The following is a 26,531-nucleotide window of genomic DNA, read 5'->3' as shown; positions in this document are numbered from 1 at the left end:
GGGTGGGGTGGGATGGGGGGGACGACAGGAAGGCAAGCCGGGACATTAAAATCAGGTGGTGGTGTGGTGAGGCAGGGCAAGGAGGTGATGACGGTCATTTACAGATTTACTTGTCTTTGTTCAGTGCATCTCTCTGCTGTGATCCAAACATGTACTTTCAATTGTTCTGTAAAGAGGAAGGAAACTCAAATCAGATATACATACAGTTACCATTTACCCTGTTGATTGCCCTGATTCTGTGTTAACCTTTACTATATTTTCACAACATAACTGAATAATAAGTCGGTGCTTTGATTATTACTGATGATGATTTTGATACATGTAGCTGGTAAAACAGACAGAGGCAAATACCTACTTATTTCTCCTTGTGAAGAGCTTCTATGAAGGCTTCAAGTTTCTCCTGGATCTCACGAACTTTCTCTGCAGAGAAGCACGCAAAGTCAGTTGGTTGGTCAAAAATACGCAGAATATTGACACACACACACACAAAAAAATACCAACACATTGTTAGAGCTGAAACAATGTCAATCAGTTGATCAGTCACCAAACAAAAAATTGATTCTGAATTACATTGAAATGAAGAAAAGCCAACAATTCACTGGTTCCAGTTTCATGAATACGTAGATTTGCTGCTGTACTTTGTATAGTAAACTGCAGAGCTGAAACAATTGCATTTCTGATAATAATTATTAGATATAAGAAAAAGAATGTGAGAAATTTTCTGTTTTAAATAATTGTTAACTGATCATCTTTTGATTTTAGACTACTGGGTGAACAAATCATGATATTCAAAGACATCAGCTGGGCCAATGGGCATTTTTTCTGGTGTTTAAAAGACTGAATAGACTTAATGGACAGAATTGTTAACCTCAGCACTAAACATTTCCAACAACCGCTGAAATCTTTTTCATCATCAGCATGGGTAGCTGATTATAAATCATTGATCAAGTGAATTTCTGCAGGTAGAAATTCTCTCACTTTTTCACCAAAACACCAGATGGTCCCCTCTGACTGTGACAGCCAAACCTCAAGGCAGACCTCCTTCACACATCTGATGATGAAGAAGTGGGTACCCTTTCCCAGTTAGCACAGACCACATCAAAGCCTTTTCATGGTATGTACCTCCCGGGCACATTGCTAATGGACAGAGGGAGATACCATAACAACAACATTTCACATAAAAGGAGGGAATCTACTGGAAAAACAGTCAGTCAACTTCTTTTCATGAGTACACTCCTATTGTCCGGAGACTGCATAAGACCAGCAATCCTTCCACCCAACATGTACTGTCACACGAGATGAGCGAGTCATCGAAAGCAGTCTTAATCGCTGATTAAACAGAGGCTGAAGGAGGTCTGTGGGCCAACGCAGAGAAAAGGAAGCCACAGCTCCCAATGCCAGCTGCACCTCCAGGCCTGGATGGCTCTCCAGCTTCCCTGTCGCCCTCACTAATCTGTCTGGATCTCCCCCAAGCACAAACTCAAACACTGGCTCTGAAGAACAAACTAGCACTGCTGTATCTTGATCAATCAGGCCCACGAGATCCATAGGCAACCTATTGTCGACTGTTTTCCTACGTGGAGGCCCAATGAAAACACAGCTTTAAAAAGACTTGTCCATTTTCAGGGAGATAAATCATTGTGGTTTGGACCACAGAGCAACGGTGTCCTAAGTGTCCATTTCAGGTCGGCACAAAGGTGATAACTGCGTGCGTGCTTTGGAGTGAAACTAAATCTCGTACTCAGGGGCTTGTGTGCAGCCCCTTTGATGGGAGCACGGCTGCTGAGGTATCCTTTTCCTGACGGATGAAAAGCAAATGGATGTTAGGAGAGATGCAGGCACACCCCCACACACGTCCAGAAACACTAGCAGACCTGAGAAGTGGATAACACAAGAGGAGTGCTCTCTCTCTCTCACTCACACTCTCACTCACACACACACACACACCTACACACACACACGTAAAAATTGACTGACAGCCAGAAAAGCTTGGCCATGAATGGTGCACACACACACAACCACCTCAATTACTTGAAAACCAGCGAGAGCTGTGCAGTCATGCCACCTCCACCTCTTTTCACCTTCCTACACACTCACCGCTGGCAGGTGGTAAAAAAAGAAAAAATCCCCGGCCTTTGATACTCTGTTAACACACTCAGGCAAAATGGCAGGGCGTTAGTGGGAGATTACAACACCTAATGGAGGCATTAAGGGGGCCTGTCGAGGGGCACGCTGACAAGTCACTGCAGCAGGTGTGGGGTTGAATGAAACATAACCCTGCGGTACACCATTCCAACACACAGCCCACCGCAGGGCACAGCTCAAAGGCAACTGACAGAGTTCAGCCGTGTGGGCTGTGTGCCCTGACCACAGGACAACATACCTCAATCCAAGCCATCAGAGAAGGATTACCAACATCTGTCTGACCTGAAGAAAAAGAGACGTGAGGTGTAAGGGTGTGGAGTTCTGGTTGGTGTGTGGAAAGGAGGGTACTGACTGTCAGATCATCAAAACCTGGGAAATCCCCTGGCTCAAGCTTCAAAGCCTATAACTGGGTTTAGATGTGGCTGATGATGCTCTAAGGAGACTCAGTGTTTCAGATGCAGACACGGGTCAAACACTGACAACTGTCGGGCAGAGACACTGAGCTCTGCTAGATCAGCAGTGGTCTAGAGGTTCGTTTGTAGGGCTTGTGATAAGAAAAGACACTGGTTTGAAGCTAATCACCCTCCTTTTCTTTAACACCGTCTGTGGCTGTTGACGCAACTGAGACCCACCACTGATCCCTAACCTTAACTTCGTGGGCTCTACAATCTGTACAACATGCAATACCCGCTACACATAGACCTTTGTTGAGTAGTAGGCTTTTATTATGAGGTCCACATGATCAATTTTCTCCTTTCTTTTGGCTGCCAGATGGTGGACAGACAATTAACCAAGATGCAGGTGTATTTAGTGCTTAAGCTTAGCAGCATTCAGGATTCACTTGGTTGATCTACTGTTGGAGTGAGAGAGCGCCTACACTGGGTTGTCTCATCCTGACTCTTGAGTGAACCTCCAGATTTGTTTGATTTTGGACAAACCACAGACAACAAAACTTGAAGACAATGTTGAGGAAGGCTGTTTCGGACTGGCTGCTCATGGGGCCTCTGCTTTAGCTAGCTGCTGATGCTTACTCAAGGTAAGCCTCAAACAACCCACTGACAGCCAGCTTTCTCTTTCTGTCCTTTAAGTCTTTACTATTTTCTTTCTTCATGTCATTCTCATGACATTATATACATTTAAAAACAAAAGATATTCAGCAACTGATAAGTATAATTAGTTTAAGGCAGAGAGTGTAGAATGAGTGTAGGGTGAAGAATGTCGATCAGTGAAAATGTCAAAACTTCCACTTGGAAGTCCCGACCTGTGTGTCAGAATGAGGCTAAAATGACCGGCCATCTATCACGATAGAAATTGCAGCTAAAGGTTTACTTGCACCTGACTCCCTGCATTGAAGTTTCACCATGAGATGGGATAAATGAGAACAGCAAGGCCCATCAACCATTCCCTTACAGCAGGATGCTTAATGACTTAAAAATGAGCCCTCAGCAGCTTTCAGGAGCCCAGGAGGCCACGGGTGAATGTGAATGGCATCTTTCAGAAAAGCCAATATTCTGTGGATAAAAACTGTGAGAAACAGATATTTATTTCCACCAGCACCATCTGTTTGCCACCAAAAGACAGCAGCAAGAGGAAGAAAAGGCCACAACAAGGCTTTTTTTCGTTCTGTGGAAATGCAACAAAAAAAAAAAAACAGTGGACAGAGTCACTATGGCCTGTTCCCTCTGAGCAGTGGGAGTAGCGATCTAAAACTCCATTTAGGCTCCTGTTTACCTAAGAGATGAGCCCCAAAACACAGTCATTCAACCGCTCACCCCTTTATCTGGTCATGAATATTCCCATAATCCTCTGGCCTCTATCCCAGAGGCCCCCTCTTTAAGATGCTGGGTGTTGTGTGGGTTGCCGAGGGTGGAGGGACTCTCGCCCATTCAGAGAAAGAGAGGGGAGCCTTTTCCCCCAATCCCCTCTTTCAAGGCCTTCTCTCGGCTGATCTCCACATGAAATTATATCTCATTCACTCTCACTCTGTAGAGTCTCCTAAGCCTGCTATGGCCGAAGCGCTGGCAGAAGGAGGGCTGAGCCAGAAAGCCTTTAATTGACCTGTAATTAGACTGTGAAACTGCGTGGCCCTGCTGGACAAGTAGCCACCACAGAGGAGAGGGAGAACAGAGGAGAGAAACAGATGAGAGGGAGGCCTGCAACTTACTGTGAGATAGAAAAAAAACAACTAATCCTCTTCCTGTGGGAGATGGCTACTCTTCTTCACTGGATGTGAAACGAAGGGGACCATAAAGAAAGGGTGAATGTTATGAAGATGTGGCAATAGATAGATTTCAGTGGATGAAGTTTGATGCCATGGTTGAGGCTCCTTTAGCATGGTACTCTGAAATTTTGTGCTGACAAGAGGGCAGCAGTTCACTGTATGGTGACTAGAGAGAGGGGTGGAGGGTTTAGTTCCTGTCCCACCCTGTCATCATTCATGAAGAGACTTTTTATATCTCATGACTGCCAAGGTCACAGTGTAGGTGGGGACACTGAATGTTTAAACGGTCTGCTGTTTCCTTCTTTGAAAGATGATCTCTTAATGTAACAAACAGAAAAGCCTTTTTCCGCAGCATGCTGCTTGATTTGTCACTAAATCTGGATTGTCACGCTATAAAAACTGGGCCATGGGAGACATAGACACAGGGAGATCTGTAACGTCGACGGCCCAAACGCCATGTCAGTGACAGAGCAATGAATCAGCCCTCATACTCACGGCTCTTATCTAGAAAACAGATGCCTGGGAGAGAGCAACCCAACCTGGGGACAGACATACGTAGGTCTAAATAGGTCAAAAGCCTGGGGTCAGCCAGAGGGCAGACTAAACAAAAACAAAAAGTAAAATGCAGGAAAAACCTTTTTGGAAGAGCTGGGCGAAGCGCAGGTTTTATTGACAAGCATTGCTTGTGCCTTTGAAGGGCCAAACATTAAACATTTTAGTGCAGGGGGTTGTTAAGATGAGGATAGTGATGAGAAAATTTGAGAGATGGAGGGTTTAGCTTGAGGCCTTAGGGAATTTAACTGAGAAAAGAGAGACAACAGTAATTGTAAATAATACAAAAGAATAGAACAAAGACTAACTAGAACTTATCATCTAAATACAGCAGTAAACAAGTCACCATCATTTCCCCATACCATTCTTAAAAATGAACAGGTCTGAGTGAGCCTACTTATGCGTGTAAATCACAGCAACTCAGGGGTCTGATGTTTTCCAAGACTCACCTTTTGCACTCAAATGGAGGCCTGTGCTGAAGCTAAGTGGCAATCAATCTTGAGAAGCCACTTGGGCCTGAGGATGTGAGGCTGATAAGTCTGGTTTAAACTGAGATCCCGTCATAATCCCTCAGAGAAACTCCCCTCCACTGAATCAGCCACAGGTGTGTGGACTAAGTTAACAAAAGTCCAGACTGAGCACACAAAACACACATACTTGAGTTGGAAAACATGCACGCACTCAGTTGATAACTGGGCCTAAACATAAAGGATCAATTTTTAATCACCTTGACTCAGTCCCTTCTTGACACGGCGCTGACCCCAAACCACCCGATCAAACAAGACGACAGAGAGAGATACGACAGTCCAACTCTCCTCTTCCCTGCTGCCCTCAGGTAAAATCATGTTTCCAGCTGCTCTAGACCCCACACACCTTCCCATCCATATAACACTGAGGAGATGGTAAACGCACCTGGAATTCCTTTGAGCCTCTAGAAAAGGCCTGTTCAGGCTTATAGGTTGGAATCACTGGACTGCAGGTGTTTTATTTAAATGCAAGGCAGACAATGTACTACTCAAAAAGTGGCGCAGTACTTGATAAAGGCAGCATTACTACACTAATAACCAGTTCATCTTTTTCTTGACACTCGATCAAAAACACCTGCGTAAATTAAATTCACACTCAAAAAAGAGACTTTAAACACACAGCATGCCTAGCCACACATACAATATGTTCTTTTTTTGTGTGTATGGTTTTCCTATTACCTCATCTTAACCAACACCTGATGTATACGTAGATGTGTGTGAGTGAGAAGTGGATCAGTGGGAATGGGTCCGAGGTGGCCACACTGCTGCAAACATGTGAACAGAAGCCTCGCTGAAGTTCCCCTCCAGTCACACACCATCTTCTCTTTCCTATTTTCCCACATTTGCTCTCTCTTTTTCCCTGAGGAGAATGAATGATGGTTTACACTCTCTTTTATAGTTTCATTTTTTATCACCACTTCCATCAGCACCTCTTGATTGCTTGTCATCTAAAACACACAGCTCTTTTTTCTTATTTCCTTAGTCCGCTGGAGTTATTTCCTGAGTTTCTGTCTAGGGAGGACATTCAGAGGCAGCCACATCACCTGCAGATGGTCTCTCAGCCAACTTAATCTGACTGTAAATACTGGGAATGGTTTTACAGAAATGTAGCTCAGAACAATGTCAGTGTTAGCTGTTCAGTGGATATTTAATTTCAGGGATTACAAACACATATTCACTACTGTACTTAATATGTTTTCATATTGATCTACAACACAGAAGGTATCTAAGTGCTTCATCTACGCCTATTAACAGCTAATCACTCTGACCAATGATCAACAGCTGTATTATCAAGAGATTATCAAACAGATGCTGGATAGGAGCAAGTGTATCTGGGTCAAAATATGTAAATATACTCTGCTATAATTAATATTTTGTTACACATGGTTTTCCCTCATTGAGAAATCCTGGAACAGGCCTCGCCCACCACCGCTGCTTGCACAAGGTTGACAGGTGAAAGAGCAGTGCGTATCAGATGAAGAGACTGTGGTGCACCAAAACGGGCGATTAGCATACGTATCACAACGGTTAGCATCTGTTATTTGTTTATGATGTTTGGCAGTGGCTGACACAGTGTTAGTGGTTGTGCTAACGCAAACTCTCACTCTCTGTACTGACAATGTTTCAGCTTCGTTTTGCCCACCCGTCCCCACAAGTTGACGTGACTGGTTCCTTAGGGAATGTGAGGTATGAATCCCTGGCTGTCTGAATCCATTTTTATGAGACTGTCATTGGTTCACTGCGGTTCCAAGGTGGAAATATGCAGTTGGCGTTGACTGCTTATTTCATGTTATGTCTTGTATTATATAAAAAACACCATGTGGAATTGTTAACAAGGTTAAAAACTTGATTTTCCCTGAGAGGGGGTCTTTAAAGCTAAATGTTTAATTGGTGGAAATTTTATGTAGGACCATTTCAAAAACTATCGAAGAAAACATGACCCGGGTGATCACATTTCTGAAACCATATATCAGCAGTATCAGCAGGACAGCAGGAAATCAGTTATAATAGGGGCAGGATGCCGACTGTGGTAAACCAGATATAACGACAAAAATGTCTTTCAGGCTGTATTAACTTTGTTCTTCATTAATCTAGAAGTGCACACAGCATTAAGAAAACAGTAATAATAAATCATTTAAGGTGCCTTGCAATAGAAAAGTAGTGTATTCATTTCAGAAGTCTCTCTCACACAACATTAACAGAACAAGATTGGATAAATGTGGAAGGGCCGCCACATCTATGCTAGTGTTATGACAACTGTTGATCTAGTGTTTGTGTACTTGACACTCCTGGGGAGAAAGTGGATCAGTTGGCAGCAACACTGCAGCCTGAGGTTTCCTCCTCCGTGGGAAAAAACAAACTTATATTGTAACATTACTAAGCCTCTAAGTTTACACAGCCACACTGCTAACACCGTCTATTTAATTCAGAGACAATGAAGACTGTGGTCAGGCAGAGTGGAGATGAGGTTTACAGAAAGAGCAAGAAAAGACAGGGAGAAAAAAAAAAAGACAAGAGCCAAGGAATGAGAGACACAGAAGTAAGACAGTGTGAAATAAGGAGTGACGCGGAAAAGGGACAACGCCAGACAGAAGTGTAGATGGAGAAACAAAACAACAGATAGAGTAATAAGTCAAATTCATATAGATCATATTAATGTAAGAGTGCATCTCAGGCCAATAGTCCCAAATATGACATCAAGGTGGAAAGTTTACTTTACAAAAATGATGATGTTTGTCAACCTTCCAACACACAAACATGATCAGGTACTGACATCTAGCAGCAACGTTAAGACACAAACTCTCTGCATCTGCAGCCAACAGCTATCTGAGAACTACACTGGCATAAAAAAGTGATTTGATCTGCGGTTTCAATACAGCAGACTAAGAATTAACTTGGCCTTGGTGAATCATTTGTAAACTGAACAAATTACAATTTCCTACTTATGTAGTGGTGTAGTGGCAACTGTCAGTGACAACTGTATAACGTGTTCAGCTATACACAAATACAATATAAGTGATTAGAGTTAGAACAGAGGATGAACCTGATATCAAACAACACTCCTTAACAGATGATTGTGGCAACACACAATTTAGTTGTTTGTTGGCTTAAAGAAGCTGTTTTGTTATTTTAGCGTGGATGGTGAACTTTTTGAAAAGATCTGAAAACATGAATGTAGACGAAACCGTGCGACACAAAAACTGCCATTTTTAAAAATTTCTTATATTAGCTGTGACATAGGCTCACTGAAAGAACTGTGCAAAAGGTAGGAGACCACATGTATAGATGGTATAAGGTACTATACATACTGTGATTAAGTATATAATTGCTTGTAACGGGCCCATTTCATGATTCATGTGTAAATGTTCAAATTGAGTGGGTGCATTAGGTTATATCTGATTTGTAAACAAGATGTACAGTATGATGAAACTAACTCTATGATGTCAACAGCATCTAAATAATCTAGTTTCCAGAAGCATGGATGATGAAGCAACAGAAGCATTAATACCTATAGGAACAGAACTTAAGGCTGCACACAAAACATGAGCCAGCTATAAGGTTTGTGCAAATGCAGCAACTGCTCCGCTCCCTCCTGAACACAGGCAAATGTGCACACAACACCTTAAGATGATACGTCATCCCTTAGAGCAGAGGAGACCAGAGAAGCACTTCTCATTGAGCCCTCGCTAATCACTCTGGAGGAAGCTGTCCAAAGGAGGAGGAGGGGGAGGAGATGAAAGGAAACAAAGTGAGCGTGAGGCTGAGAGGGCATTCCGGTGAGCAAGCCCAGACAACCAGAGCTTTATTGTATTCTGCTTCTACACAAGATAAAGGAAAAGGAGAAAGTGACGGCATGTGCAAACATGCAAACACTTCACACATTACCACTGTTCTTGAGAGCACATTCAGTTGACACCTTTAATTCCTTAACCCTCAAATAACCTTAACACCAAAGCTGAAATCCATAAATTTCTGCACATTGTTGCATTCATCAGTAGCAACAAGCCTGCACTGAAGATGGTGAACTTTGTTTTCGTTGGCCAGGTGTTCATTAATTTGAATCAGCCCTTGCAATAATATACTAGCAACCAAAGTGTGACACTAATGGACTTGATTTTGGTATCGGAAAATGCTAACGCTATAAAATGCTTCACTTCGAGGCTCAAGCATAATGTAGGTAATGTACTGTATAGGATGTTTCCGAACTGTTAAAAATAAAACAGAAAAGTAACTTATCCTCATCCCTCACTCTTAATATAACTGTCAAATGCAGTGAAAAATAGTATTCGAGTTACTGATTCTGTTCAATTAGTCACTGAGAAATTATTACTCTTCCTGTGCTCAGGTGCTCCTGCCAGCACACTCTTCACCAATCTGACAAGGTGGACAAACAGCCAGCAAGATGGGAGAGACAGCCGAGAAGCACTTATTCTCTTTTATAGGCAGCCAATTTATGTGCCAGGAGAAGAAGAGGAGCAGAGGAACACAAACAGAACTAGCACCGCTGCCATTTACACACATTACATATTATACACATATTACAAAAATTTACCAAAGCAAAGTGAGGCTGTGGGTTAGAGGTAGACAGGGAAATAAGGAACACGCAAATCTGGAAAAGGTAATAGATTTAAACTCAAAACTTATTGTGTAGGAATAAAACAAGAGCTAAAACATTTGCCTTGAAGCTAACATAAGCATTAAATCCCACTGACAGTGCCCTCTCTATGTTATAAACGGCAAATATCGCACATGACATAATTTGCTGACACCAACCTTTTAGCAAAAATGGTGCAGTCATGATCTATGCTCACGAGTGTAAAGTGTCTCATAGTATTTAATATGACAACCAACACCACCATAATAGAGTTGTGATTCTGGAAACTCTCTCGTATAGTGCACGTTCTCAAATCAGGCATCACAGGACTTTTTCCAGTACAACACACACACACAAAACACAATTCTATGAGGGGCAATGAAGCAGCCAAGCAGCATCCTAGTGGTCTCTTAAGAGGCCTGTGCTTGCACATTAGGCCTGGGCTTTGCTCCAGAGGCGGCACTGTGCCATACAGCTGGTCTGGTACATGCTGACAAACACACACACAACTCTTTGCAATGTACATTGTACCACTCATTAATGATGCTTTCACCCTCTCACTCACTGACGCACAAACCTGACCTGTATTGGTAACCTGAGCAATGCTGGGCCTGTCTGCGAGTAGGGGCAGATAGAGCTTAACAGCAGACTGTCCCTGGGAGCACATTTCTGCCTTTGTTAAGTATGTTTATCCATTCTCCCTCTCCCTCTTTTCCCTCCTCTCTTCCCTCCTTTTCTTATAGGAGAGGTTGTCAGGTGAATGTGGTGTCTCCTGTCTGTGGTGCAGGGACAGGGTCAGTTGGACAGAATTTGACAGAGGTAGTGAAAACGTGACAGAGAGATCCTGATAGATAGAGAGAGGGAAAAGAAAGCTAGCTGGATCAAGTAGCCTGTGGTATTAGCTGACTGACCTGTGAGGTCAGGCTATAGTTTGGACCTGAGGCTTTTTGACCTGCTGTCTTTTAAAAGGCTGGAGGCAGGAGGACAACAACTCTGAGGAACAATGATTTCATAACGCGTTGAGGAACGTTGCTTTACAGACAGACATGCACAAAACCCATTTTCCTGTAGTTTAGGAAGAGGTGTGTGCAACTCCTATCAAGCGTCCAACCACTGATTTGAAAAACCACACTAAAATTGCTCTAGTGAAAGGCTGTATTTGGCGTTACAAACACACTTCTCCCGATTGAAAAACCACAGGTTCTACGCCTGCCAACGGCTGAAATGTCTTGAGTGAATGAGGCATTTGTGCGATTAATTGGGTGAATTTTGACTGAATGCTTTTATGCCCAGCTAGACTCTGCAACATCATAATGCAGTAACCAGACATGTCAATGCATCACTAATTAAATCAACAAGAATGTTAAAGGAAATCTAAAGAACTCCACAAGTTTTTACACAGAAAACCTTTTGATAAAGTTTGTTTCTTCAAAAACTTTTGCCCCAAGGAATCTTGCACACTTTTGTGTTTTGAGGTGTGTCAGCCCATCAGCCATGCAGTTCAGTCTAGACTGATGGACCCATATACCCACGGCCACACACATGGGTCTAGGCCGCATTATACAGAAAGCCCTGTGCAAAATGTCAGACAGCTAATGACCCAGATCCTCCACTCACCCACTAACTCAACCTGACAGACTGACAAAGCTGAAACTCTGGAACACACTTTCTTGGTAGGTGGAAAAGAAAAACCTGACATCAACATAAAATTAGGACTAAGTGATATAGGCATGCTGAGAAGTACAGTATTTACAGAATACTTCAATAAAGCAGTTATGAGTTAGAACAAAATGAGTGGTGTTAGATGTTTTTTAGTATTTTTTCCAGGCATTTTATGCATTTGTTGGAGAGGAGATTATGGAGACAGACAGGAAATGAGGAAAGGGAGACAAGGGGAATAACATGAAATAGAAGTCCCTTGCCAGACACAAACCGGTAATGTTGTGGTTCATGGTCAGCACCTTAAACCCCTAGACGACCAGGGTGCCTAAACTAGGGCTAGGTTTAGTATTTCTAGATTTATCTACAGTTTTCCCTCATGTTTAATTTCCTAGCAGAACAGAAATATTTTTGATAGAAATCTGAGTGCTGTGGTCTAATCCTTGTACCCCTCTTACTGCTGGCAGCTTGTAATGATGCAGATGCAGAATGTGAGGGTGTCTCTGTCACACAAATAATGGAGGTTCAAACACAAGACATAATATGTGCTCTGGCAGAAAATTAAACACACCATTCTACAAGTCACTTTAGGTCGCTGTTTACTATTCTGAGATATGATAGTAAAAAAGACTGAAAACATGAGATTTAATAGCCAGTGAAGTTACAAGGTTCCCATGCTGGACCCCAGGAGCCTGTCAGAGTGAATGTGTGTGTGTGTGTGTGTGTATGAACAGGTGTGTTTCTACCCTATAGGATCCCATGACAGATTCCAACCACATTCCCACATCTACCGCTGAGGGGAGTCTTTGGTGGTGGGAAGTGGGAACGTCATGCCTGTTTGGGAAAGTTTGGGATTGAATTGCCTTATAGGATTTGCAAGGCCAGGCAGGTCTGGGCATTCCTGACAGTGTGTGGAACGGAGAGAGGAGTGTGTGTGTGTGTGTGTGTGTGTGTGTGTGTGTGTGTGTGTGTGTGTGTGTGTGTGTACATGCACTCTTCTTTCCCCTAGGCTGGTGTCATGACTCCACAGTGGAGGGGGTAAAAACAGCCCCTTGTTTAACTACCTGGCCAAAAAGTTGTTGATTTTGTGTCTCTTTTCTCTATCTCTCTTCATGTAATTTGACTGTGCTTGTATGAATTAGTAGGCCTGTATAAAATCTTTGTGTGTACATGTGTGACGTTACTCTAAATGTTTGTCTTCTTAAATGCACAATAGATTGTGTATTCTGTTCTTATGTGATATGAGAACATGTGTGCACATTTGTGTTTACACTGGTAGTAACTGGTAAAAAAATGTCAATGGAGGGGTGTTTCAGAGTTTTCTTAGGGCAATAACTGACTCAACCAAACCAACACAAACACCCACACATTACACACACAGATAGACCAACCACTCAAACCCTGCCTCATTCACCTGTAGGCTTTTACAACATGAGTCCCCTATCAGTAGACAGGAAGCCCACATGAAGGAGGAAACAATGGGAATTGTGTGCATGCGTAAGAGTCTAAACAAATAACTCTTACAGGGTTAATGTTTGAGTGTGTGAAGCCCAAGGAACACCCATCAATTAGATTCTGTATATAAAAGCCAAGAATATCTGGCAGCAGGAAGTAGATGAGGACGAGATTTCTCAGGGCCAGAGGGCAAGGCACTGCCAGTTGAATCGTGTCACCACATAGCCGGAGAATATGGCTAATGCATGGGTCATATGGTCAGGATGTCTGCAAGTTGCAAAAACCTTTTAATAGCTTTTTAAGCTCTTTAAATTTCATATGGAATCTGATTTGAGATCAAGTAAAAATTGAGAAAAAAAAAAGTGATTATTACTGACTCAGAATAGACAATGAAAAACCCTGATAATAAAACTCTTTTAGTTAAAGGAAATATTGCCAGAAAAAAAGTCATGATGGAAATCATTCAGCCTAGTATAACTATAAAAATCTGCCAATGAAATAAGATTAGTGTGGGTTTGAGTTTTCTAGAATCGAGGGTCATGCTTTTGAGATGAAAGCACAGATCTGTATTATTCTGTCTTGTTTAAAACCTTCACACTCATTAATGTGAAGTTCTTCATAATCAAAAAAAACTGCTTTAATCAAACTTCACTGGCAAAAATCATCGCAAAAAACATTGAAGTAGTTGAGGAAAGAAAATGTAACTATTGAAACGGATGAATGAGAGAATAGTTGTGTGAGTGTGTGTTTACGTTATACTTTGAGGTAGATGTGTGTAAATTATACTTCCCAGTGTGTGTGTGTTTGTGTTTATAGGAATTATCATTATGAGTGCGTGTGAATGTGTCATACAGAGTTCCAGCATGCCTCACGTACTTTGTGAATACAGACTTTGTTTAACCAGCAGAGTTTTGTTGAATGAGACCAAAGCTGGAGACCACTCAACTCTAACTGAAGTAGCTGTTAATGGGAGGCTTCAGCAAGGAGACAGGTAAAAATTAGCCCATCCCCAAGAAAGGTCCTTCAAAATTTACTAACAGTGCATATATACTGCATGTTCATGGTAATACTGCTACATACAGTACATGCCTCAATGCCTTTTTAACCAAAGTAAATGAGTCAAATTCCTTCACATTTAGTGATTCCTAATCTATTTTGCAAATGCACATTTACACATAGACAAGATTACCAGTGCATGAAAAAGTTTCCAACAGATCATTGAGTGTGATCTGTTGGAACAAATAAATCTAATGCATTAAGGTGCTGACCAGTGTGACCAGTGACCTGCCTGTGTGCCTTAATCCACTCTCTGTAGACAAATCAAGACTGAAAAAGTATCCATGGAATTAAACAACATACACAGGTCTGGTCATGTCAGTGGTGGCACAGACCAAGACATGACTAATACTCAACAACTAGAGAGGTTGTTAGTGGTGTGCTTGTGCTTGCACCAGTTCCAAAAACACAGAAATCCTCTCTATCCATCTCTGGTTACCATTAATGCCAGACTAGAAATGAGACCAGAGCCATACTGGTAGTCTGACTCATACAAGCCACATCCCACTCATTTCCAACATGACAAATAAAAAACACACAAAGCACAACGGTCATTTGCAGTATCGTCTGGTTCATGACCTTTACTTTAACAATGATTTTTCAAATTATGACTGATTTTGTTTGAACAGAAAAAGAAAAAAAAGAAAAATTATTCCTCATACTTAGTGCCTAACACTGACATAAATTATACATAACTTATGCAGTCAACAGTAATGTTGGCTAGGAGTCGAAATTCTGAAAGTGGGTGTCAGTCATCTTAAGTGTTGAACATCTGATTTTGGAACCAGATTATTCACCGTATGCTATTATTGACAAGTATGCAGGAACATGATAAACTCCTGAACAAGTTTAGAAAGCATTTTCCAATTTGAAGCGACTAAATATATTTTACCAATTTCAGATAGGTGCCATTTGGTAAAAGTAAAGAGGGTGTTATTATAATGCATGCATTATAATGCATGAGAGAAAGCAAGTCCGGACATGCCTTGTGGGCACTCTGCAAATTGTGCTGCTTTTAATCAGTAAAGTTGTGTAAAAAGAGACCAAGGCTGGTGGCTAGGCCTGATAGAGAATCAGACAACTCTCCCTCCTATCCTTACTTTCCCATGTGCCAATTCAAGTCTCCAAATATATTGTAAAAATATGTCATCAGCACCACCATATATGTCGAATAAGTTTATGTCCAGGCTCATCAGGCCAGACATACACATGTGTATTGATATACAAGAGAAGACAGTAGGAAAACTAAGCTTAAAAAGCAGCCCGCCACTTGACATCCAAGTTATTTTAACTTGAAGTTACTGTATCTGTTTGAAGAACTAACCAACTAAATTCTGCTTTATCTGGCTAGTCAATGGAGATACCTTAAGCACTACTGCCACCTACTGACAACTTTAAGATTTCCTCTAATGGAATTATTTAGATATTACAATATACCTAGCTATCATAAGTTGATTCAAGTAAGCATATTTGAATGCATGGAAGCCGATGTATGCTTTTAATACTACAGTCTGGATTTGGTTGACTGACTGTAGTTAAAATCACATTTATGGTCTCTACAACATCCAATGTGACAAACTGAACCAGTGACAATCTGCCTTTTTACTCATTTCAATTTCAGCTTTCAGTGTAAGCTTCTGTTTCGCAAGTGTTTGTGAGTCTTACTGAGATCCTCCGCCAGCTGTACACGGCGACCAGTGATGAGGTGGGTCTTCTTCTCCATGTCTTCCCCAAAGTCATCCAGCACCTCCTTCACATTTTTCTCCAACCGGCGCACTGAGAAGACAAATGGAGGAACAAAGACACATACAAAGCATAACAATCAATATCCAATCCAAAAACAATGCATGGGATTTTTCCGTTTGCAGATTGAATTATTTGATCAACACATTTTAGCATCATTAAAATGGTTGAGGGAGAAATTGTCTATTCTCACAATGGGTGTTTTTGAGCATACCGGTTGTAAGACCAATTTTATTATTGAATTATTATCAATGACCTGGAAAACTGGTTATAAATCTTGGGTAAATTATATGACAAAGTAAAGGTTGTCCAGCTGCCCCAGTAATCCATATCTCTACCACTCTGAACTAAGCTTTATCCATTGATCTCAGTGTTGACTCTCCCGCCTAAATAACTGAAGGTTCCACTGACACAATTTACTCCATCAGAAAAATATACATCTGAAAGTATAGAGTAAAATTTTCATCAATAACCTGTTAGCATTATGGAATAACTCAAAAGATAAGTATTGGTAAGAAACCAAACTGAATGATGATAAACAATTTGTTAAAATTTGAGAGGCAAGGATGACTAACAGGGGGACGCAGAGAGTTAGATATTGAACCATATTGTAAATTATATATAAAGTATCCATTGCTGCTCCTTTTATATGCAAATGGTGGGAGCCTCCTTTTAGAACAATCTTCCATTATAAATAAGTCCTTAATCCTTACCCTCAGTGTTGGTGAGCTGTTGTCGGAGAGTGTTGGCTGTGATGACCAGCATTCTCTGGATCCTCCAGAACAGTACCACATCATTGCACTCCAACTGTGAAAAATATGAAGACACAGTTCAACTTTTCACACAATGACAATTAACACAGGAAAGAAGAAGGTAGAAAAGAAAGACACTTCAGGGTAGTTCTTCACCTCTCCTTACCTCAGAGTCAACAAAGTGTCTCTGGTAGTAGTAAAAACCTCTCTTGCAGAGGCTACAGTGAGCCAGTGCCTTCTGCAAGAAGTGTCGGCGATACAGCTGATGCCACGTGTCCTTGATCTGTACAGGAAAAGAAGTCAGCACTCTGGGAGTTAATGGGTGGTAGTTATAATAAAAGCTCAAACTCTGTAAATGCTGCAACTATGAAATAACAAACACTGGATTTAACATATTTTTCCCATCATCTAACTTTTGTTTAGAGGCTCACCAGCACAGGGTCAACTTCGACCCCTCGTCCCTCGAGGTTCTTCCTCACTGTGGTGACCTCGTCATTGGCCAGGTAGGCTGTGTGGTCATCATGCAGCTTCAGCAAACGCTCCAGCTCATTTTTTGTTTCATTACGGATGTGCTAAAAGGTCAAAGATAAGGAAGTGAGCATTTAGATTTATATGATTATTCAATGCACTGTGTGCTTCTATCAAGCTCTAGTACCTGAGGTACTGTAAAAGGTGGATCTGTACTAATGTGTAATGTAACTGGTATTATACCCCGTCTTATAATCCTTCCACTTAAAAATCAATGGGGTGCCTCTAAAACAACAGCACAGTCATGCCCAGGAATTTGGGCAGACTCCTCAAACTCTGACCTGATCTGGTGTGCGATTCTTCCAGTTCAGCCACCTCTGCTTCCAGTCTGGACCCACCATGTCTCTAATTACTGAGTCAGCTGCAAGAAGAGAGAAGACAGATGTTCAAAGAGAATGAAAAGCATACAGTTTGCCATCCATTGCAGAATCCAATTCCATTGAAAGTATTTAAAAACTCTTTCATCTAGAATTTCTATGGTGCAGAGCACCAGGGGCAGTGAAGCAGAGTAACACACTACACAAAATAATACAAAGGAATGACCATTTCTGACCAGCTGTCCTCTCCTTTATGTGTGTGTGTGTCTGTGACATGTTTAACTGTGCCAGCCATATTATATTGAGCCATGCTGAACATTAGAACAGTGTTCGACTGCGATTCCCGAGTTTGTTCCGTAATTTAATGGCTCTGACCCAACTATGTTTGGATGTCAACCATGAACCCAGAAGTAGAGGAAATGTGAAAAATGCTAAATGGATGAGCTGCTCATATATACCGCTGTATATATGACCATTCATTATCTTGAACCATGTTCATGTTATGACTTTCCAACTTAACTACACAGGGCTATGAGACATTTTGACAGCTAAGATATCACAGTTTAATAGAGAAAGGGAAGTCTAGCACTTGGTGTGAAGTTGTATAAAGCCATCATGGCTAACGTACTGTCTTTGAGACGTGACTGCAGGGTTTCTTCCATGAACTGGATTGCTGCATCCCACTGAGGTTTGTCTGTGATGGAACGGTCTTCTAGGGCATTGTGCTGGATTACCCTCTGACAAACACATACAAAGGGCAAGGAGAAAAATCACATTAGTAGCAGAGTTGTATAATGTAATGCAATGTAATAGAAATGCATAATAAGTGCAGTACAAAATATGATACTTGATAGCATGATGACTACACCAATGTCACCAAGACCAGTTTCCTTTTAAAGGAAGGTAGATGATAACTAAATTGCCTTTTGAAAGGGACAGATTAAATTAACTTGTGTATAAGGTCTCTGTATCCTTGTGCTCAGGGTTGGTGGATTTACTGTTTGTTTACCAGGCTGTCCATGGCCCTCTCATTCCACTTGTGCCTTTTGATGCTCTCGTCCTTCACAGCCTCCTTCAGCTTGTCAAAGATGTCGTCCTGGTCTTTGCCTTTGTATTCAGCCATGAAGCGGGCGAACTCCTCCTGCAGTGTCTCCCAGGCAACCTGATGAGGAGCGAAGTGTTTTGGGGAAAGAAAAGAATCATAATACCACAAGGCCATTGCCTTTTTGAATATTCCTTACAATAAATTCAGTTTGTGACAAAATATAGAAACTTAATGTCACTAAAATATCAAATCATTCAGTAATAATTCAGTTTTAGCAACTGCATAATGTATATATGGAAGAAGTACATATCAAAAACAATCCCATGATGAAACCAATTTAATGTAATACTCAACATTACAATCTGAATTATAATATGACCAGTTGTATTAAGAAAGACTGCATTACCTCCAGCGCTTTGTGTGGAAGCTGCTTGTCAGTCCACTGCTTGAGCTTGATGTCTATGGTGGTGTTAAAGGTACCAGAGTCCATTGTTTGGGCAGCAGGCAGGTAGATGTTCTCAATTACATGGGTAGAAACACGTTCCCACAGCTTCTTCTGCAGGATGGCCTCCCTGCAGGGGTAAAAGATAACTCATTGCAACTTCAAAAGAAATGTGATGAGTACCTCACTCTGAAGCTGGTTGTTGCAATTTTTGTTCTCTTGAGATCTAGTAAAACGCTGAAGGAGCGACGACATTAACTTAATAGATGTTAACATCCTTTTTTAGATTCGGCTTATCATGTTTTGTTTCAGATGTAAGATGGATCTAACAAGCAAGAATGCTCTGAACAAAGTTGCTTTTAGCTGTCTAGCTCAGTTCGCTTAAGTGACCCGGTGGGGCCTGAAAACAATGAGTGAAGAGGGATCGTTCTTGGCTCAGCTGCTTTCACAGTGCAGTCTGCTGCAGTCACAGTGTGCTGCTGTGATTGCCCTTGACTGTAGATTCCAATACAGCTTCAGTATGACCCTGTTAACAGCTAAAGGCCTCCGCACTCTCACTCTATCTCTCCACAGCAGTGTGACAATGGAACAAAACCCTCCCCAAGTTCCCCTGAGACCAGAGCAGTGTTGTGCCTTTCTCATTAATCATAAAGGCACGCTCATATTTCATTAGGCTCCCCTTTTGTTCAGGCTAGCACTCCTCACTGTCAATAAGCACTTTCTCCAATAGTGCTGGCTGCTGGCTGGCTAACAGGGCCACCCCTGTTCCAATCCATGGGCCATTCATCAGAGTATTGATCTGGGAGAACTGATGGCACGCACACTGGGGACAGCCACAACACCATGCATACATCTCATTTAGCAAGGTTTTCCTCATTGGAGGTGAGGCATAACTAGACATTCACATGTAGGTAAATGCTTTCAGAGAAAGACCAGCAGATTGCCCTAAAAATAGCTTTCCACTCATGTCTAGTTGAGTGCTGTAGCAGAACATATGATCTAATTCAGGAAGACAATTTTTACAAAGTTCAGTCATCTCAAGGGGATTTCCTAGTAAGACCAATATACTAAATAGGGTGAATGAACAAATAATACTCACAATATTATCAATATTTACATTGTGACAACTGACTTCTGACTCAAGAACAGGAGGAAGCACTGTGTATTTGGAAAGTGGGGTCTACTGAATCCATAATTAGCTAAAACAAAGTTGAACCATAGTATAAAATCTTGCAAGGTTAATGCTGTTTTGACAGATATAACTCATCCTGAACTTACCAATGTTGTGGAGTCACTTGACTCAAACTAATGACTTCATCCAAGATTTCATTTTTGGCCTTTTCATAAAGTTCATTCTGCAAGGATTCAAAATAAGGCACAATTAGATGAGTATAATATGCCTTTGGAGAACTTCTGTGTAAGAGGACTTTCTGTTTCTCACCCTGTCCAGCTCTCTCAGACGAGGGTAGTTGTTCTTCCATTCTGTCTCCAGGTTGAAACGGGATGCTGTGGTGAGGAGGGACATTGATTATTTCATCATTTATCATTTACAATAAGAACACCAGCATGTATAACCTTAAACTTCACATTTAAAAATCAGTGACATTATAATTGCATACAAGTGATTCCATCATAAAGCCTATTTAGAAACTTAATCTACCTCTTGAAATTTCTAAATTAATCTACCTTCCCTTATGTGTCATTTCCCAGGTGTTTGTCATCACGCCTGGATGACAGCAAACAGTAATACTCTATAATCAACAGGCAATGATCATACAGGGACAGGGCCTGCTTTGTTTTAACTTGGGTATGATATAAAGGCAGCTTTCAGACTGATAATGGTGCCTATCCTTTAATAAAAGTAGGTAAGGACTTTGCACACTCACTCTTTTAACTAGTCCCTTAGGAGAAGAAGGGATGGGGCCGATCACACGCACTTTATCAAAAGTCAGAGTTTTAGTACTCACATATGCACACAGGGGAAGACCAGAGACAGAATCACAGACACGGACACACACGCACACCAAGCCTGCTGTCCCTTTCCACAGCTCCCTATCCACAGTGGAGATTAGGCTAATTGCTGGTTTGTGGGGCCACGGTGGCACCAAGCAAGGACAATTGAGGCCGGCTGCGTGTGATTTGATGGGCTACGGATCGATACACCACACAATGGGCCTATGGGAACTGCAGTCTCACGGCCATAAATCTCCTGTGCAGTTAGCAATGGGCTTGTAATTGTCTAGACTAATTGCAGTTGGAAGGCAGGACTGGAGGAGTAGAGAAGTGTGGCAGGGTGGGCTGAGTAAGGCCAACAAAAGCAGGTGGAGGAGTCAGGAATAGTAGCACCTGTTTCCTGTGCAGCGTAATGAATAGAGGCAGGTGCCAATATCACAGTTAATGAAGAAAACTTTATAATGTCCACTCCCACTTTCAGAACATGCCTGGCACCATAAAGGGGCTTTGGACACAAACATCCACTAAATGGTGCACATAACAAGGTTTAAGAATCATTCTTCTCTGGGATAAAAGTTAAAATTATAAACCTATTCTGTTTTCTGTGCAGTCTTACCTTTGAAGACATCAGCCTGCTGCTCAACAGACTCCCTAACCATCTTCCAGAAGCAGTCGGAGACAGCCAGACTCAGGTTCTTTGTGGTCACCTGGTGGGCCTTCAACATGCCATCCCTAATTGAATCAATGCATTACTTGTCAGCTTTAACTTAAATCATGCAATGTAACGTTAACGTTTGGTGAATCAGGTGTAACATGCCTTAGTAATCTGGAGTTCTGGAAGAAGTCCTCCTCGTAGTCTTTAATGGAGTCTATGCTTTCACCAGTGCTCCCTGCGCACAGGTAAATAGCAGAACAAGTGAGTGAGTAATTGACAATTCAGGTAATGTTGGATTTCATATAGAACAATAACAAAAATATTATAAGTGCTACATAATATAATAAGTCAGAGCAAAACTTCCCCATGCAAACAACAATATGATGAAGAAACCACAAATTACCTCCATCTAGTTTGCTGGGTAGCACAAGTAGTGTCGTGAAACAAAATTAAAGAATTGGGACGTGATCATGATCTGAAAGTCCTCAATAAATAATGTGAAATTAAATGCTCCACGTTGGATGACTCAGTAATAGAGGTTACCTTTGCCTGTCACCACAGCAAAGTAGCCCAGGGCCTTCATGGGAAACAGCTTTCCTTCCACTATTTGCTGGATCTGAAAAAAAATATTTAACAGAAAGGATTTAAGTTTTTTGGCTCCTCCTGTCTGCACTATAAGGTTCCTAAACATTGGGTTGTTGAGGGACAAGCTGGTTAAAATCAAAGTGCTTGGCTCCCTCTGGTGGAGCAGCTTCATATAGTCGCCTCTCATAGTTGTGGGTACGTCATATACTGGTTTAAAAAAATCTTCAAATGCAACTGTTTTGTTATTAGTCACACTGGTTTTGCTCCCTATTTCTGTGTTCTTAACAGAATTCACATGGGATGTCAACGATTATCATTGATTTCACCACTGTAAGAAATGATACAAAATATATCAACCAATAATATGAAATTCAACTGTGGCACTGTTTTCCTTTTTGGACATCAATAATAAAAAGCATGTAGACAGATCCATGCTTTCATCACAGGAACAAAAAGTGCCAAGTAACTCATAGTCAATATGATATACAATTTTTGAGTTGAGTTGGCACTAAAAGCCCAATGGCGGGGTAAGTGACGAGTTAAACCGTCTCACTCTGCTCGGGCTGGCCAGGTTCTTCTCAGCCAAGTCCACCTTAGTCAGGACAAAGATAGTCCTCTTCCCTTGGGGGTCCATCTGGCTAACCAAGTCAGTTACAATGCTCCGCTCTGCATCGACACTGCCATCTGGACAGAGAGAAGGAAGATCACAAGAGATGAAGTAATGCTGTATAGCTAATAAAAAATGAAGACAATAGGACATAATTGCATGGTGGGAATGGTATGTTCATGGCTCACCCTGAATACAGAGGATGATAGCGTTGGGGTTCTGCATGTAGGCTTTGCTGATGCTGAAGATGGTTTCCTTAGTGTCTGATGCCATGCCAGCAGTCACCGTCTGAGAAAGACACACATTAAAAAGGCTTTTTAAAGACTGCATGTGTATCACTGTATTTGTGAAGACAAGTTTGGTTGTGGTGTTAACATTCCCACACTTATCAGACCGTATACTCACACTGATGACACCTGGTAAATCAACAAGCACCATCCTCTGGATGCCAGGGCCTTTGACACTCAAGGATATTGTCTAACATGCAAAAAAAAAAAAAAAAAAAAGATTATTCCATGAAACATAACACAAAGTAAATCATTATGTCGCAGCTTCTTTGAATGGAAATACTATGTCGCACCTCAGAGCTGACTGTCTGTCCCTCCTTCACGCTCTTCCTCATCCTCAGCTCAATCTCATGCCTTAAAGCAGAGAGCTGCAAGACATAGGAAGAAAGACGAGATAAAATTGTGTGAACAGAGAACTAAGTTAAAGCTGTAATTCATATTAGGTGGATGGAGTGAATGACTTTGTGACTTACATCCTCCTCCTTGGTCAGGTCAAACTCTCTGCCACTATCCTTGAACATGGCCACATGGTGGGGGCCTTCACTTAGTGTTACCTACAGAAAGAAAATGAGCATAGTCTAATCTCTAAAAACAGGGTTTCTTTACATTTTCAACTTCCAAAATACCTTCATTTCTTGGTTGACAGTAGCCAATAAAATAATTTTACATTCTGGATAAGCAATTACTTACTAACTGATGTTACTAAGTAAATCTAATTTCATGGCATTTCAATTACAAAGTGTAGTAACAGTAGGGTTTCAAATTAACCAGCTATTGGTAAATGTGTAAATCTTTTTTGTGTTGTTTTACATTCTAAAGAAGAGGATTACACATCAGCAAGTCTGAATCCACTTACCTTGACAGGGGAGCGAGTCATCATCTCTCCTGAGCCCCGAGGAAAGATCCTGGCCTGAGCTATCATCTCCAGCACACTAGTCTTCCCAGCACTCTGATCCCCGACCACAACCACCTGAAAGAGGAGAGGACAAACTGAGAGACTGTGGCAGAGTACACAGATGGATGGAGGAGAACGAGGAAACCTAAGGAAAAAGAAGTGGAAAGGACCAACTAACACAAATTTGAAATGCAGGAATCTGGTGTGAGGATTCATCAATAGACAGATAGCAATTCTATTTGAAAAATTAGAAGAAATATATATTTTGGATAACAACATCTTTCCTTTTTTTTGCAAATATCAGAAACAAAACAAATCAAATAAATCCTACAAACACATTGAGTAACTCAGTGAGGCAGTCTTGTTAGAGAATTTGTAACAACTGAAGAATCAATTAAGCCCATATTTGAAAGCAAACCATTTCTAGTGAATGAGGAGCTGACTGACTGCTCCTTACCCTGGGTAGGTGGTCCTGAGTGTTGTAGTTGGCATCGTAGTCAGACAAAATGTCCAGAACCTCAGAATACAAGTCAATAAGGGATTTCTACATGGGGAGAAACAAAAATGAACATTGATGATAAAATATGTGTCAATACTTTAACCTTCAAACATATATTTGTCACTTGTAGTCTAGCAGTGATTGTAAGGAATAGCTAAAGTAAAAGTGAAATAATTAAACTGATATTATTGCTCAGAGCAGCATTAAAGGGACAGTACCCAAAGATGGGAGTGACTATTCCTGTGTCCACCGAATGATCATTGCAAACCCAAACCCAAGCCTCAGAAGTTAAAATGAATGTGTTTATTGTATGTGTATGTGTATGTGTGTTGTGTGTGTGTGTGTGTGTGTGTGTGTGTGTGTGTGTGTGTGTGTGTGTGTGTGTGTGTGTTTAGAAACCTACCTTCACTTTCCTTTGGTGAATCCCCTTATCATCTTTTTGCAGCACCACTTTCCTTAACTCTTTATTCTCCTTCTCCAGTCTCTCCAGCATGCGCTGATATTTTAGCTATGTGATAGACAGTAGCATCCCATCAACAATGAGCATCAGTAACACATAACATGTAAAATGAGATGTTTTTACCAAAAAATCTGGTGGCAGTATTTGATCTAGAGGTGCAACGGTTGGATTTACCTAATTTTTCAGCTGTACGAACAGTATGCAGTATTGTATGAGCAGTAGTTAATAACCTATTCTCCAAGCAGGTAAGTTTTAACCTATTTGATGGTTTGGCCAAATCTTGGCAATTCCATTTCACTGGGAAATAAGACCAGTATTTAAAAATATTAGAAAAATAAAAGCTCTTGCATGATAATAAGAGTCCTGTGTTTCACCAAGAGACAGATTTTTAGCAAAAGTATCACAAAATCTACTGTACCTGTGTACGGAGCAGTTCTTCTTGAAGCTGGTCTATCTTTTCTTTGTCTGATGACTAAAGGTTGAAGCATAAAAACAGAAAAAGAACAGCAACAAACTGAGTTAATGCTTCGTTTCCACTTTGAAAATAAGGGCTACCCGTCACTCTCACTTTGCAACTTCATAAGCATGAAATCCCACCAGCATCAGGAAGGTTCATTACGTGCACACTGTATTACAGAGAGAACCAGAGTTGAGTCAAGTTAATGCATTAAGAGAAGAACAAAATCAGATTTCAGACAGACACTACTCATTGTGGGATTACTCAGCTTTGATCAACAAGCTCCAATTCACAAAACAGGCACAAATCACAGGGTGAGCCCTGAAAAATATAAATTTCATCCCAAAATTATTTAGTCATTGCAGTTTGATTTTTTACAACTGGGCAAACATCATTTTATTTTGCATTTTGTATACTTGCAATAGGTTTGACAGGATGAGAAACAGGACAGAAAGCAGGAGACACAGTATAAATGGACAGATGGGACTGGCAGCAGAAGAAAGGGAATTTAAGAAACAAACAAACGCAAAACTACTGTAGCAAATACAATTTCTACACTACACAACAAGGACAAGAAGTGCGCTGTAAATTACCTTTTAGCAATATGAACAAACAGTGTATTAAAATGCTTTGAATTTCCTCAATTAGGAAAGTTATTTGGGCTTTACATAACTTCTCGTAAGTTTAAGACTTCTCCCGTGCTGATGATAAAATGATCAGCTTCCTTTATAAAAGTTGTCCATTCATGGTAGTTTCAAAAAGTGCAGCTCACACCATGCAGCAGGTTGCCACTCCATGCAGTGTTTCCATACATTAATGTGCTCCTGATGATAATCCATCCATTTGCATGAGAGTGAGGCTGAGCTACTACGTCACTTCTGGAGCCAGGCTATGAAGGTCCATGCATGCCTTTTCCACAGCCCACTGATAAAATAAATTTTAGCACAGCCTGACAGACTATGGGGTGATACATGGAGGCTACTGTTGGGTATTACAGGGGTCAGACTAACGGACTGCACTAGAAATAATATAAAATTTAAAAAGGTTATAAAATATTTAAAAACACTAGCATCATGGCTTAAACTGGAGGGCTAGAC

At 41.2% G+C, this 26,531-nt stretch overlaps 1 protein-coding gene across 1 annotated transcript in view; it reads right to left on the bottom strand.

Annotated features, from left to right (window-relative positions):
- Positions 1–6: 6 nt before the first annotated feature.
- The window catches only part of opa1 (OPA1 mitochondrial dynamin like GTPase), a 34,453-nt gene continuing 7,928 nt past the window's right edge, over positions 7–26,531 (bottom strand). Inside the window, exons 8-31 of the mRNA XM_023401363.2 lie at positions 25,396–25,449; positions 24,921–25,025; positions 24,476–24,562; positions 23,980–24,093; positions 23,597–23,677; positions 23,417–23,491; positions 23,242–23,313; positions 23,025–23,124; positions 22,783–22,913; positions 22,188–22,260; positions 21,807–21,879; positions 21,606–21,721; positions 20,478–20,542; positions 20,315–20,391; positions 19,001–19,166; positions 18,559–18,711; positions 18,178–18,286; positions 17,514–17,593; positions 17,136–17,276; positions 16,871–16,987; positions 16,666–16,759; positions 15,875–15,985; positions 356–420; positions 7–166 (exon numbers count right to left, since the gene is read on the bottom strand). Coding sequence (XP_023257131.1) covers positions 356–420; positions 15,875–15,985; positions 16,666–16,759; positions 16,871–16,987; positions 17,136–17,276; positions 17,514–17,593; positions 18,178–18,286; positions 18,559–18,711; positions 19,001–19,166; positions 20,315–20,391; positions 20,478–20,542; positions 21,606–21,721; positions 21,807–21,879; positions 22,188–22,260; positions 22,783–22,913; positions 23,025–23,124; positions 23,242–23,313; positions 23,417–23,491; positions 23,597–23,677; positions 23,980–24,093; positions 24,476–24,562; positions 24,921–25,025; positions 25,396–25,449 — 2,259 coding nt within the window. The 3' untranslated portion in view covers positions 7–166. The remainder of the gene's footprint in view (positions 167–355; positions 421–15,874; positions 15,986–16,665; positions 16,760–16,870; positions 16,988–17,135; positions 17,277–17,513; positions 17,594–18,177; positions 18,287–18,558; positions 18,712–19,000; positions 19,167–20,314; positions 20,392–20,477; positions 20,543–21,605; positions 21,722–21,806; positions 21,880–22,187; positions 22,261–22,782; positions 22,914–23,024; positions 23,125–23,241; positions 23,314–23,416; positions 23,492–23,596; positions 23,678–23,979; positions 24,094–24,475; positions 24,563–24,920; positions 25,026–25,395; positions 25,450–26,531) is intronic.

Source organism: Seriola lalandi, unplaced genomic scaffold (genome assembly GCF_002814215.2).
Source record: "Seriola lalandi dorsalis isolate HSWRI2012SDOR001 ecotype SW California unplaced genomic scaffold, Sedor1 jcf7180002053619, whole genome shotgun sequence".
Classification (NCBI taxonomy): Eukaryota; Metazoa; Chordata; class Actinopteri; order Carangiformes; family Carangidae; genus Seriola; species Seriola lalandi.
The sequence above is the reverse complement of the archived record's forward strand: the minus strand, read 5'-3'. Positions and strand labels throughout refer to the sequence as shown.